Source organism: Meleagris gallopavo, chromosome 5 (assembly GCF_905368555.1).
Source record: "Meleagris gallopavo chromosome 5, MGAL_WU_HG_1.1, whole genome shotgun sequence".
Taxonomy (NCBI): domain Eukaryota; kingdom Metazoa; phylum Chordata; class Aves; order Galliformes; family Phasianidae; genus Meleagris; species Meleagris gallopavo.
Window position 1 is genome coordinate 6,147,021 of NC_139408.1, and position 13,540 is coordinate 6,160,560.

Genomic DNA, 13,540 nt, shown 5'->3' on the forward strand with positions numbered 1-13,540 from the left:
TTTCCCCATCTTCTTGCAAGGAATCCCAAAGATGAGTTCTTTAGTAGGACAGCTGCAGAATAAAAGGCCACGAGAATGGTGGCATATTCAAGAAAGTGGGCCCAAAATGTCTCCTTATCAATAACTCCTCCTAAGTGACGCATGGACCACATACATAGAGCTAGAAGTGCTCTTGGCTGTATTAGGAGTCAATCAAATAGCTGTCCTTCCTCCACAACAGTGGAAAGACTTCCTTAGGTAAAGAGAATCACCATCACAGTAAAACTGGCCTAATTCAAAGATACGAAATAAATAGTAGTGTTTACCCAGGAATACATCTACTTACTACACTTAAGAAATGTTTCCATCACCTCTGACCTTTGCAGCTTTTGCAGCAACAATTCCCAACATGTAGCCCTTAAGGAAGCACTTACTGGCTCCTCAGCTCTGCATGTTACCCTGATAGAGAGCAAGAAATTACACCTGAATATGGCTCAAGAAAAAAGTTGGAAAACACTGCTCTGAAGTGCCCATCTTCACCTTCTCAACACAGTATGACCCTACAGTACAGATGGGGAACGAGACAGAGGGTAAACAGCCTGCATGTAGCACCTAGCAAGCATTTGGTGAAGCTGGGATTGAACCCAAGCCCAGCCTAGAAAACTGAGCAGCCACCCAGTGAGAAAGAAACCAGATTGGACCCAGCTCCTCAAGTGTTCTGAAGCTGAGCTAGGTAGCTCAGGCTTTGCCTACCTTAGCTAACCTCCCCTCTGAGGCTACCAGATGTGGAACAGGAGTAGCAATACCATCAAGAAGACCTTTGTGGGCTACTATTGCAACTATGACCTTAGATTCATAAGCGCTAAATGTGGTCTGTTGAAATCAGGTTATCACATGGACCTTGCCCACAAAAAGGTCACACCCCTAATTCAATCACCAGAGCCATTAAGAGTGAAGAAAACAAACAAACAAACAAAAAAACAAAAAAACAACCATGAAATAAACATGTACAAGACTCAAGTTACAGTTTAAATACAAATCTTAAACACAGGGAAGAAAACAGGATGATTCCTCAGACTCTCTCTACCTCCCCTGTCTCATTTAGTCTGTTTTTAACAGTGCTACTGAAGCTGTCAGGCTCTGCATGCTTCCTCAGGGAGATCACATTGTGCCTGGGAAACTGGAGAGAAAGACTTGTTTGCTATTCATGTTAATGATTTGCTCTTAGCACTCCAAGGTGGAAATGTCTCCTAGATAGAGTTTTCAAGCAAAGTTACCCATCTTTTAGCAAATTTTGCATGAAAACAATCCAGCAAAAACAGAAATGCAAAAACATAATATGCTTTGTTGGAATGGAATTGTTGACTCTGTATCTCCAAAAGATTCTCTTAAAGTCTTCACCCAGCATAGAAAAATCTGATCAAGTTTCTGTATCTGGAAGAGAACGGACCAGGGGAGGGATGAGAACGTAAAATGGAATCCCTGGTTGATGGACTGAGAAACAGTCTCTTTTTCCACCTAGTTTTTGGGTGGATGAGAAAAACAGGAAATGTTTTTAGCAAGAAAAGACATAGGCACTTTCAGAGAGAAAATGCAACCAGCGAGCAGGTGGCAAATCTATTTACCTCCCAACTCCTGGAGGCAGAGTATCAGAATGCGCATTGCAGGATGGAGAGATGCATTATGTGTGAGTCAAAAGGTCAAGTACACTTCAAGGTAAGTGGATGCAGATTTAAATATATATATGTCAGGAAAAGGACATGCACATGGCCTCAGGGTGAGAACAGCCATGATTTACAAAGGCATATGTCTGTATCTTAGGAAAACTTGTTGAAAAAAAAGAGTGGGAGAGAGGTGTAGATGCATCTCACTGTGGCAAATCTGAGCTGCAAGACAGAAGGAGAGCATATTTTGTTACATGAAAAGGATGTACCTGCATCACAACGAGAATGACAAGTTAAAAGTTTGCTAGAAAGATATTTGGGGCGCTGCATGAGAGTCTTACAGCAATGGCAGGGTGCAGTATATGTGATGTATTCAGATGCATATCACATACAAGTGGCCATCTGGATGTCTTTGAGAATCTGTGTTTGTCAGGGTGTGGGGAGAGAAGTCTTCTGCGCTAGCAGATGGCAGTGTGGAGGCTGAGTCATTAGGAGGCCTCAGGCCACTGCATCTTACCCAGTCTGACATAGAGCACATACTGCATGGAGTCTCGGGGCTCAGTGTACAGGATGCTGCCTCGCATGCTGAGCCAGATGATTGCCATCTCTGCGATCATACAGCTGAGCAGGATGCCTAGGTAGCCTCTGCCATGGTCCACCAGGTTCAGCGAGCAGGTTTCATTGGGGTTGTACACCAGCCCAAAGAGCACCACGGAGAGAATCACAAACCTGACATGCACAGAGATGCCAAGTCACATATCCCATGGGATCATACACTCATAGAATGGTTTGGGTTAGAAGGGATCTCATAGCCCATCCAGTCTCAACCCCCTGCCATGGGCTGATTGCCACCCACATTCTGGATGCCCAGAATCTTTTACTTCAACTGCTTTTTCCTGAGCCCTGTACAGTAACACAGCCCAAATTCCAGCCCTGGGTAGCACAGAAGGATATAACGAGATTGGGCTGGGCTTACTCTTTGGAAACTGAGCTTAGAATAGCACTTATGCAAACAACCAGAAGCTGGAAATATGCTAGTGGCTGTCAAAAATGCCCATACAAGCCTTTTAGCTGCATATGTAAGCACAAGAATTACAGCTGCAAGGAGCAGAATCATGGAGGAATTCAAACCATCACCCTGCCTTTCTCACTTACCAGGTGGTATGCAGGAGGAAGAGGAAGACTGCTGGCAAAACGAGGTCATCGCTGCCCACAGACCAGCGACGGCGGAACACAACAATCCCTGGCATGGCTAGTGGGTCTAAGAAAGGTCAGCAGGCACGATGCTCACCTCCTAGAACAAAAAAGAAGCGAAGACACTGTTGACCTTCCTCACCCCTGCAACAGAGCCCCACAGCCACAGGCCAGCAGAAGGTCTACATCTGAGCTAACCTACTTGACACCCAAGATGGCAGAGCTTCCTCCTCCCAGCACTAGGAGGCATGGCACGCTCAAAAAGGAGAGTGCAGAAGAGGAAGGTGCTGTCTGAAGAGTGACAAGTGTTGGATGAAGCAAGTACGTAACTCACCGCACACAACTGCCACTCACTCAGCTCCACTTCTCGTGTTTAACAGGAATCCTGTTAGGGCCACGTGTCAGTAACAGGTCAGCTGCTTTGGACAGCTTACACCAGTCTCAGTCCCCAAAAAAGTCCTATTACCACATCCTTCCAAAGGCTTGCCTGCTGCCATCCCCTTCCCTTGTCCAGAACTGACAGTCCTCACGAGGCTCAGCAAGCCAAATTCCCATTAGCAGTTAGCAGCATCATCTGGGGAAGCTACTGACTAGCTCCCAGCAGAAAATACTTACAGCCGAGGGAGCAAACCCTTAGGTGATCTCTCACTCAGCCACAAGTTGCACAGAAGAATCCTGCCAGCTCCACATCTCCTTTGCGCTCACACTGGCCCTGACAGGCAATAACAATTAAAAAAGGTTGAAGATTGAGGGGCTGGCTATTCTTCCCCACGTTTTGTTTGTACTCCTGTTTCTAAAGCTACACAAACCCTTTTTAAAGGGTTTTAGCAGTTATAGAAGTCTCAAGACTCTGTAGGGCTACCCAGCTACCTCCTCCAGCACAGCTTTTCCACACTGTTTCAGAGCTGCTGTGCATGCTCCAATCTGCTCCAGTCCAAGTCCCTGGGTCAGACCAGCTCTGTGCATCCCTGCAGTGCACCTTATCTCCCTTCTGCATTTCTGGCACAACGTACTTCAACCCTCACCTGCAGTCTGTGAGGTTTTATCAATCTCTGATTTCCTTTATCTTATCTACAGCCTGTTTGCCCACAGCCACCACTGATCATCTGCCATGCCTCACAAACCACACCAAAAACTCAACTTGCACACGTCTCTAGGTGTAAAAACCAGGATGAATCACAAGATCACACTTAGGTCATTCGAACCGTCAAAGTAACACAGGTGCTGGGTTTGTGATGGAGCCCAGTCTGTCACAGCACCAAGTGCTGCAGTTCTGAAGCTTCCCCATCCTACCAAATCATTCACCAGTCACATGCAGTAACCCTCCCCTTATCTGCTGTGCTGGCTACCCTAAAACCTGCTGTGCTACATATCTGTTCCTATACCAAGCACTGAAAACCTGCATGAGTCCTGCAAACAGCAGTCCTTTGCACAGCAAACAGGCTGACACTTCAGCATGTACTTCACTTGGGTGAAGGAAACACTCCATTCCACACACAGCACATGTGAAATTACAACATTATTTGGATTAGCATTTCCTTAGCACAAAATAATCAAAGCACTTGGTACACTACAGCTTTGTTTTCAAACTCCTCGCTCTTCTGGCCATCTGGTGATTCCCAGTCTCGCCACCAACAACCCTGCCACACCAACGGGCACAGGGCTGCCACTCATCACTGTGTGCTAACTGGGCAACCCATGCACTGCAAAAAGAGTCATGATTCACTTCCAAAGACTTCCTATGCAAAAACTAAACACTGAGGTCTGAAGTCTTGTCACCCATTTGAACAGAAAGGAGATGACAGAAGGCCTCAGATTGTAAAGCCTACAAAATTAAACAACTAAAAAACTACAATGATGTCACTGTAAGAATTCTGGCTTCATTCTAGGGAAACAGATCACAGAGTCACAGAACCATACAATAGTTGGGTTGGAAAGAACCTTCAAGATCACAGAACCATGGAATGGTTGGGTTGGAAAGGACCTTAAAGATCAAGGAACCATAGAATGGGTTGGGCTGGAAGGGACCTTAAAGATCATAGAACCACAGAATGATAGGGCTGGAAGAGACCTCAAAGTCCACCCATCCCCAACCTCTGCTCTGGGCTGGTTGCCCCCACCAGATCAGGCTGCCCAGGGCACCATTCAGCCTGGCCTTGAGTACCTGCAGAGACAGGACACACTCAACTTCTTCAGGCATCCTATGTTAGGGCCTCAACATTGTCTGGGTAAAGAATTTCCTCCTCAAACCCAACCTAAATCTCCCTTCTTTTAACTAAAAAACATTTATCCTTTTCCTATCTACATCCCTACATCACTACATGCCCACGTAAAAAGTCACCCTCCTTCCTGCACATAAACTCAAGAGTTACATTTCCAGAAGATGAAGATCAGACTCTAGCAGGGAGGGGGGAAGAAAAGTGCAAGGCTAGAGTGCAGCCAGCCCTGAGAACAATGATCCTACTTTTGTAATACCAAGAATCCCTTGTGGTGCTCCCAAAATTGCTCCGAAGGGTGAAAAATTCCCCAGACCTTGAAATCTACACCCTGCTGTGAGGAGCCCCAATGCTGAAAGTAGGAGGGAAATGCATGCAGGCACAAGCCCTGCACGCAAAGAGCCCAGAGCCTCGGCTCTCAGCTCAGAGGGAGATGGGCGGAAGCAGAAATCTTACATGGCCTGCAGTCTAGCCGTTTGGTATTCTTCTCTCCCGTAAGGATGTTGCAGGAAAAGTGCAGATCCACAGAGACAGGCATCATGAATGAAGGAGGGAACAGCAAATTCTTCTTGCAGTCACTGAAAATCCCAGCCAGCAAAGGGGAGCACAGCACAGTGCCTGCCTGCACACAGTGCTGGGCACCGTCCTCAGAGCAAGTCCTCCCTCCCTCTTGGGAAGCCATCTCATTTATCTTGCCAGAGCCACCAAGCCCAGGGGGGTCGTGACTCCCCATTCCACACCCCGGCACCCTCTGGAAGGAAGTGACATCATCTCTATTCTAAGGAAATTGTATGTGAATTGTGGGAAGGAGCTGAAGTGAAAGCGGGAGACACCGCCAGTGGCACGGAGATGGGAGGGAAGGTTCATCTCCTCCCGTGGCACATCTCTGACTCTGCAGGAAGCCCTTGGGCTCCGAAAGATGGCACAGGACAGCAGTGCTGGGAAGGTGCCGGGCCCAGCCTCAGCTCTGGCATGCATTGAATGGCCAGGGGGAGGGGAGCTGGCCCGGACACAAAGCAGGCACACAGAGGGGCCAGCCCGGGCTCAGAAAGGAGAGCCTGTTCCAGAGAAGCAGCCTCTGCTGGCCTTTTCAGCCGCTAATTCCTTGTGACATGCTCTGGGGTCCGACAGGATGTGGGGGAAGGGGAGAAGTAGCTGTCTGTAGGGGAAGCCTTGGAGAAAAGAGCAAGGGAGAAAAATGCTACAGCGAGATAACGTTCCAGCTAAACCTCAGAGATTTAGCCTAATCCAAGATCCCATCACATCTGACATTCGCCTTAGATGAAGGTACATAAGAACAAGCTGAATGCAGCCAAAGGAAAAGGGCTATGTGCACATCTTGTACCACAAGAGCCCACCCACACTGACCCCCAGCAGCAGGGTTGGCTCCAGGCTCACACAGCCACCCAAGACACAGCCATGCCCACATGGGTTTTCTGTGAGCCCTCTGGATGCACAGTGTTGCATCCCCTCCTCCACCATCCCACACTGTCCTCCTGGTGCTGCTCAGCCTCCCATGGGTCACTTGCTAGTCCTGCAGAGCAGAGGATGTGATGCCTCTGGGCACATTACCTGGAATGCCACCATTTAGGATTGAAGTTGTGAGTGCTTCCCACACTGCCATACAACTTTCCATGTCTCCTCACATCAGCAGAACCGCATACTGTCCCTTGTAACCATGCCAGCACTTCTTCACCTTCTCCAGTTGTTTATTAGAGCTCTTGAAGCTCTCTGTATTTCTTGCAGATGCCAAATCATACTTTTTATTGTACAGTAGCAATTTCTGTCAAGTTCAGGTGACCAAAAGTGACATTCAGCATGATGAACCACACAGCTCCTGATCCTTTAATGAGTGCTGTTTCATAAAATGCAAACCATTCCCCTTGAAATGCAGCACCTCCAGCACCAGCAGCTCACCCCAACCTGAAGCTCAAACAAGCACACCCCATAAGCAACACAGGCTTGTGTCATCACCTCTGCAGCTTGCAGAAACCTCTTGTTCCCACTGAGCATGCCTTTCCATAAGCACTTACTGTACTTGACGGAAATCATCAATCAGAACTTGGAACAAATTTTACTGGTCCTTGGCCAGCCCTTTTCAAAGGCCTCAAGGGAGCTCTTCCAGTTCCTGAGCTTGGATACTCGCAATCTGGGAATTGTTCTTTGCTTGCTGGTTGAAGTGGACAGTGTTTCATCCTTGCAAAGTGTTTCAAAATTGGCCAGAAGGTGTTGGCTGTCTGCACACATGGGAGCATATCTCTTCTTCAGTACCTCCTGAAGGATCCAGCATGAATAAGATCTGTTGCCATACAACTCCCCAGCGCAACTTACCCCTAACAACCATTAGCAAAGAACAGCAGGAATAAGCCATGGACAATTGGAAGAAAAACATCTGCACCTTCAACATCTTCCCTGGATGGGAAGATCTCAGAGCATCTCACAACAAGGCACAGAAGAGGTAGTTCCTGTTGGAACAGGAAGACAAACTACACGGTGCATCAAAGGAGAATGAGCACTATCAAGCAGCAGCAGATTTCAATTTTCCTTTGTGCTCTATTTTCCAAGGAGAAGGAAATAAAGTGAGAAGTAGTGCTAGAGCCAGGAGACCAAGCCACAAGGTCAGAGAAAGGAAAGGTTCGGAGATCCTCCTGGGGCTTGGCACACTTCAGACACAGCTCCCTCACCACCGGGCCACTACACTACAATGACACTGGTACAGAACTGACATGATTAGGTTAGATCAGGACACAAACACTCAAAATGTGTAAGATGATCTCTCAGATCCATCCACAGGACAAGCACCTACCTGCACAGCCCACCAGTTTACATCATAAATGCTGCCATGACTGCATCCTTGGAAATGCAGCGGTGTTGGTCACAGCATTTTGAGAAAAAGAACAGAGCAGCCATCTGGCCCAACACAGTGGCTTTTTCCTCCCTAATGTTTCTTCAGAGCCCCTTTCCTCAGGCAGGAAAAGCATCAAGATGTTTCCCAGCTGCACATGTTCCTTGCTTACATCATTCCTTTTAGCCTCTTACTCCATACACATCTCGCTCAGGTAGAAACTGCTCTCAGCAGTCCTGCACCATCTTCTACCTCACAGCCTGGCAATTTACACCTTGGAATTTCAAAAGCTTCGTATCAGAGGGTTGTTCTGTTTCATTTAAGAAACAGTCCCTCTTTTCTCATGAGGAGACCAATCTTCCTACTAGAGCAGAGGATTTGTTATCTTATTTGTGGTTTGCTTCAGAACGGTCATTTTCCTGTAGGGTGATTTCACACACAGCACACCACGAAGGGTGTATGGTCCACAATTCTGAAATACCACCAACTGATAATCCAAGGCACTAAGAGCCATTGACTGAGATCTAAAAACATACGTGTATTTTCAAAAGGGATGCTACTTTTAACATATCTCGGTTATATTTTAGGGCTCAGCACATAAAGGGTTCAAGTTTTCAAGCATGTGAATAGGATGGCCTCAAACTGGGCCACAGAGATTCAGGCTGGGTATGAGGAAAAAATTCTTCTCAGAAAAAGTGGTACTGCATTGGCACAGGCTGCCCAGGCAGGTGCTGGAATCACCATCCCTGGAAGTGTTCAAGGAATGTGGAGATGTGACACTTAGAAACGTGGTCAGTGGGCACGGTGGGGACTTGATGATCTTACAGATATCTTCTCTAACCTTAATGATTCTATGATCCTATGAACTACAAGGCTCTTTTTTTCCCCCCCAACACAAGAGAGAAACATTTAAGAAAAACAATAACTACTGAAAAATGGCAGCACCCATCCACCTCCTTTCCATGGAGCCACACACAACCATGGAGTAATGCAAGGGTAAAACCAGGTAGAACTCTCCCCATTAGCCTGTGGCAGTGCCCCACCAGCCTGTCTTGAGGAACAAAGCTACCCTTGGCCAACCTGAACACATATTCCTAATGATTTTTTTTTTACTGAGAAACAGATATAGAGACAATGGAACAAGTACTCAGTGTTTTCTTGCCCACTGTGTGGATGCTTTTCTATAGAAACAAAGAATTTTCTCAACTCTCACCATTTTCAGTTTAAAAGCCAACAAAACACTACTTTTCACAGTAGTGTTCAAAGCTTTACAACCAGCAGTTAAAAGCAGGATGAGAAATCCTCAAATTCAAGATAAAGCAAAGAAAGCCTCTACTTGTGAAGACACACCCTCCAGTCTTCTGATTCAGAGTCCGTTCCTGGGACCATAGCTCCCTGGCTCCCCTAAGGGAGGACAAGGCGAAAACAACCTCACCATATGGCCCCAGTATCATCAGGGTTCTTCCTCTTCACATCAGTAGGAACAAAGTTTATCTCCAAACTTCAGACCTGTCAGAAAATTAAGTCTTCATAACAGGTCAAGAAACGGCATAAGTCAACAGATAGCCTTACCTAAAAATGAGCCACTCTACTGAAAGCCTAGGAGTGGAGAAAGAGCACAATCTGAGACTGCTGACATTAATTTAGTTAAAAACAACACCCAATTGGTGTATCAATGGCGACATATCTGCAACCACCTACATTCTGTGCTAGCAAAGCCCACAATCTGAGCTTTCTGCAATTTCAAGCTTGAGCAAAAATAATGACCAAGTTGCTAGGGGGAAAAAAAAAAAGTATTGAAAAGTGAAACTAATTTTGTATTTCAAATAGAACTCACTGTTCTACAGAGTAATAAAGCCTACTAATGTTTAATAGCAAGCAACCAGTGATGAGAAAAGCTTGGCTTCAATGGGGAAGAAAAGGATGCTGGAAGTTATTGCTAGGAAGAGCCAACACAGGTCTGCTGAACAGCCAGGCATCCCAATCTGGCATCTGCAGGCAAAGCAAGCACAACTATGGCCAAACCATGCTTGCATATAAGTTACAATAGTTAATTTTTCCTAGAGCCAACCAACATTGGGGATTTAAGTTCTTTGGATTCTGTTGCCATTGCTGTATTCAGAATTAATTCATGGCTGCAAAGGACACAACTATTAATTTGCACATTGGAAAAACAACCAGAGCTGGGTTAATTCAGCCAGGGTGAGGTGAAGTGGTGAATGGTGAAGGAATATATCAGGTGCAATTGAGTGATGTCTATCTGCCAGCCTTGTTTCTTTAAGCAACCTGTTTTTCACTAAAATCCTGACAAATATCTGTCAGCTTTCCTCCATTCATCTAGAATGATTATCAGATCAGCCACCTTCAAAAATAGGAGGAAAAATCAGGAGCAGCATGTTTCAAGGTGAAAATAAATAAATTCAGTGATGTTTCCCTGCTGCAGCTCATCTTGAAGTGACTGTCTTTGGGAAGGAAGGACAACTCCAGCCACACTGAAAAGGATTGCCTTTCTACCATACCACAGGCTCTCTGGATTCCTATTTCACGCTAGTGGGCAAAGTTTTCCCAATAACTTGACTCACTGCTTCAGGAATTCCCTAGAGGATGACTCACATTCCAGGGAAAGACACCAGTCATTCTACAGGAGCTGAATGGACCACCACTGCCAAAATAAGAGAAAAGTGAAAGAAGTGGGAGAAAGGAAGACCAGTGCCAAACTCAAAAACAGCGTGGTGAGCACCACCTCCTGCTCCCCTCCCCAGAAGCAGCAGGGCAGCACCAGGCCCCTGAGCAAAGGACTGACTGCTAAGCATCCTAAAGGTGTGAGTGTTCCATCCAGTCCTTAAGTCACCCAGGGTGAGATCTGAACTTAGGAGTTCTCCTTTGATTGTTGGAACTGACTCAAACAATTAAGCTCTCACTGCTCCTCCCTGTCATTCATCACTAAGGTTTGCTTCTTACAACTCTCAGCACATTGCCCTTCCGCAGGCTTTTTCCTCTACTCTCATTAATGGCCCCAGGAAAGCTGTTAGCCTATCTCACTGTGCTTTCACAAATGACTCCAAAACCATGCTATCCCTTCCACCAGTCTCTCAAGGTACCCAATCCTTTTTATCCCAGAGCTTGGATAAAATTCCCAGGAAATAGACCCCAACACGCTATTCAAGGGAGCCATTATTCCGTAGTGTTTTAAAAAGGGAGAAATCTCATGTGCTATGACAAGTTCTTTGAAAAACACCCTCTGTATTTCATTGCAAATGCATGTCTGACTGCTCCTGTTCTGCCCCAAACTGTCCCAGGATTCATCCTTCCCAGGTTCCCACCTTCTAATAGCTTGTTCCTACACAGAGCGTGTCTTGTACCCTTATCAATTTGATCTCTTCTCTTTCTTGCCCACAATTCTGGATTTCTCAGAGCCTTCACTGAGCATTAATCTACACTTGGGATATGTTGTGAGCAGAAACATCAGTTATTCTTGCAAGCACATTCAATAAAAGTCTTGCATAGAAAGCTAGCTCTCTATTGCTATCATTCCCCCACCTCAATATTACTCCGGCTTCACACAAATAATATCAAAAGCTACCAAAACGGTGAGTCCATTTTTTTCCAACAGGATCTCGTGAAATGTAATCCATTCCTAACACCCAGAGGACCAGAGGCAGGCTCCCCTTGGTGCCAAGCCAGGCCATGTGCTCATATCACAAACAGATTCAATTTCCTTTGAATGCTCACACTGGAACTTTAACAAACTAATGATCAGACACCAAATAAACGAGCTCTCTCTGGCAAGACTTCATCTGTGCTGCTGAGCATTGTTACCAACATAAGGGCCAGCACAGCACTGACTACCTTTAATGTACATCCTGCAAAGCAGAAATGCATCATATTTCCTAAAATCCCATACCAGAATTGTGAATTTCAGCTTGTAAATCTCCTTCCCTTGAATTATGGCAGCCATATCACATCATAGATATGCTGAAACACAGCAACTGACTGTCCATGTTCAAATACTGACCCTCTGCTCTTCTCAGTCCATTGCTGGGTGTGCTCAAAAGGAAGCTTTTCAGATGCTAAAGGAAAGAGGCTTTTGAGGTAAGTGACAGCAGAACAGCTTTACACTGACTAACAGGCTGTTCTCATCCCCAACCAGCCCCTATCAGTATGGATGAGAATCCCTAGAAGATTTTTCTATTGCATAAAAGCTCAAAGGGAACCTTGAAAGCCTGACTGCATTTTCAGACACAGGCTTCTGTCGCTGCAACTTCAGAGGGGATCCGTGCTTCTCCCTCCACATGGCCACCATCTCAGTGCATGAGAACAATCTTGAAATAAAACAAAGGATCGGGTTAAGTATTCCCAGAAGAAAAAAATATTTCCTTATTTCTGCTTGGAGAACACAGGCTTCTAAAGAAAGCTGCCAGCCCTGACCTGGCTCATGTAAGGCGTGCTAATTACAGTGAAAATCTGAAGAAAGCAAGAGCAGGAGGGAGAGAGAGCTAGACTGCAGCTCACACAAATGACAGCTTGAGCAAACTTTTCCTGCTGCTATAAATAATGCCCTGCAGGGCTCAGCATGCAGGATCCCAGCTCCCAGCACCTCACAGACCCCACAGGTTGGCCCCCAGCTCCAGAGGCAGCAGCTGACCTGTTCAATACATATCCACACTGCCTGCTGAAAGCCTCTCTTGCTTGCAGATTTTATGCATTTCTCTCTTCTGGCAACCCACTCCCCCATTATGCTGTCATTCTCTTACTCCTTTTCCTTTTTCAGACTCCACATTTACTGTGGTTTCCCTTAATTGCACTGCTTTGCAGCTCTCCATCTCTTTCTCCATGTTTTTGTTGCTAACATGCCCTGGAGTACCCCAACAGGGCTCCTCCTTCCAGCTGCTTACAGCTGTTCTCTAGCCCCAGGGCTTTGTCCATCAGGAACCTGAAGGAAATCACTGTGGAGTGCTGCACAGCTCACTGGACACAGCTCCAGCCCTCTTCTGGTTTAGGAAGTGATGCCCCACTTTCAGGCTCAGGGGAAATGAAAGCAAGGCAGTTTCTCTCCTGCCACTTCCTCCAGCTGGTAATGCAGATAAAGATGTCAAAGTCACATGCATGCAAGAGGCAGGAGAAAGCAATGACAGTGTGAGTCCCACACCTCTGTGCCCAAGCAGATCGACAGCTTCCTTTTTGTCTTAAAAACTTGGCTTCCCAGTGTTGCCCCAGTGACACAGGAAGACAGAACAAAGCTGGCATGGAATTCTGCCGTGCTCAAGTAGCTTAACTCCTCTTGAATCTCAGCTTTGGATGTGTGTGAGAAGGCAATAAGTCTATTTCCATTTTGCTTATGTAAGCAAGGGCGAATCAAGCCCAGGTTTCTCTGATCTTGCATTACATTTAAGTCATAACCAAGTCACATTTAACAGATGCATGTACATATCTTTATAAGTACTTTCCATAACCCAGAGCTAAAAGCCCTTTTCTCTTCAGATAGAGTCTCCAACAGATCTGCTCCTAAAGCCCAGCCCTGGTGACTGGGCCCTTCTGGCAGCTCCACAGTGCAGACACTCTGGCCTCATGAGTACCCCCTTCCCAGTGACAGTCAGAGGAGAAGCAAAGAAATCATTCCTGCTATTTAATGAGATAACTCA

The 13,540-nt window shown here is 46.2% G+C and overlaps 1 protein-coding gene across 17 annotated transcripts in view; it reads right to left on the reverse strand.

Moving 5' to 3' along the window:
* The window catches only part of DAGLA (diacylglycerol lipase alpha), a 60,138-nt gene that overhangs the window by 32,161 nt on the left and 14,437 nt on the right, over window positions 1–13,540 (reverse strand). For 15 of the 17 annotated variants that reach the window (XM_085226025.1, XM_085226013.1, XM_085226019.1 and 12 more), the window contains 2 exons: window positions 2,799–2,937; window positions 2,161–2,372 (listed from right to left, as the gene is read on the reverse strand). In XM_085226025.1, the coding sequence (XP_085082151.1) occupies window positions 2,161–2,372; window positions 2,799–2,893 (307 nt within the window). In that variant the 5' untranslated portion in view covers window positions 2,894–2,937. Of the gene's footprint in view, window positions 1–2,160; window positions 2,373–2,798; window positions 2,938–3,452; window positions 3,550–5,509; window positions 9,127–13,540 lie in introns of those variants that run through there. The other 2 variants (XM_085226015.1, XM_085226014.1) reach the window with 2 other exon arrangements.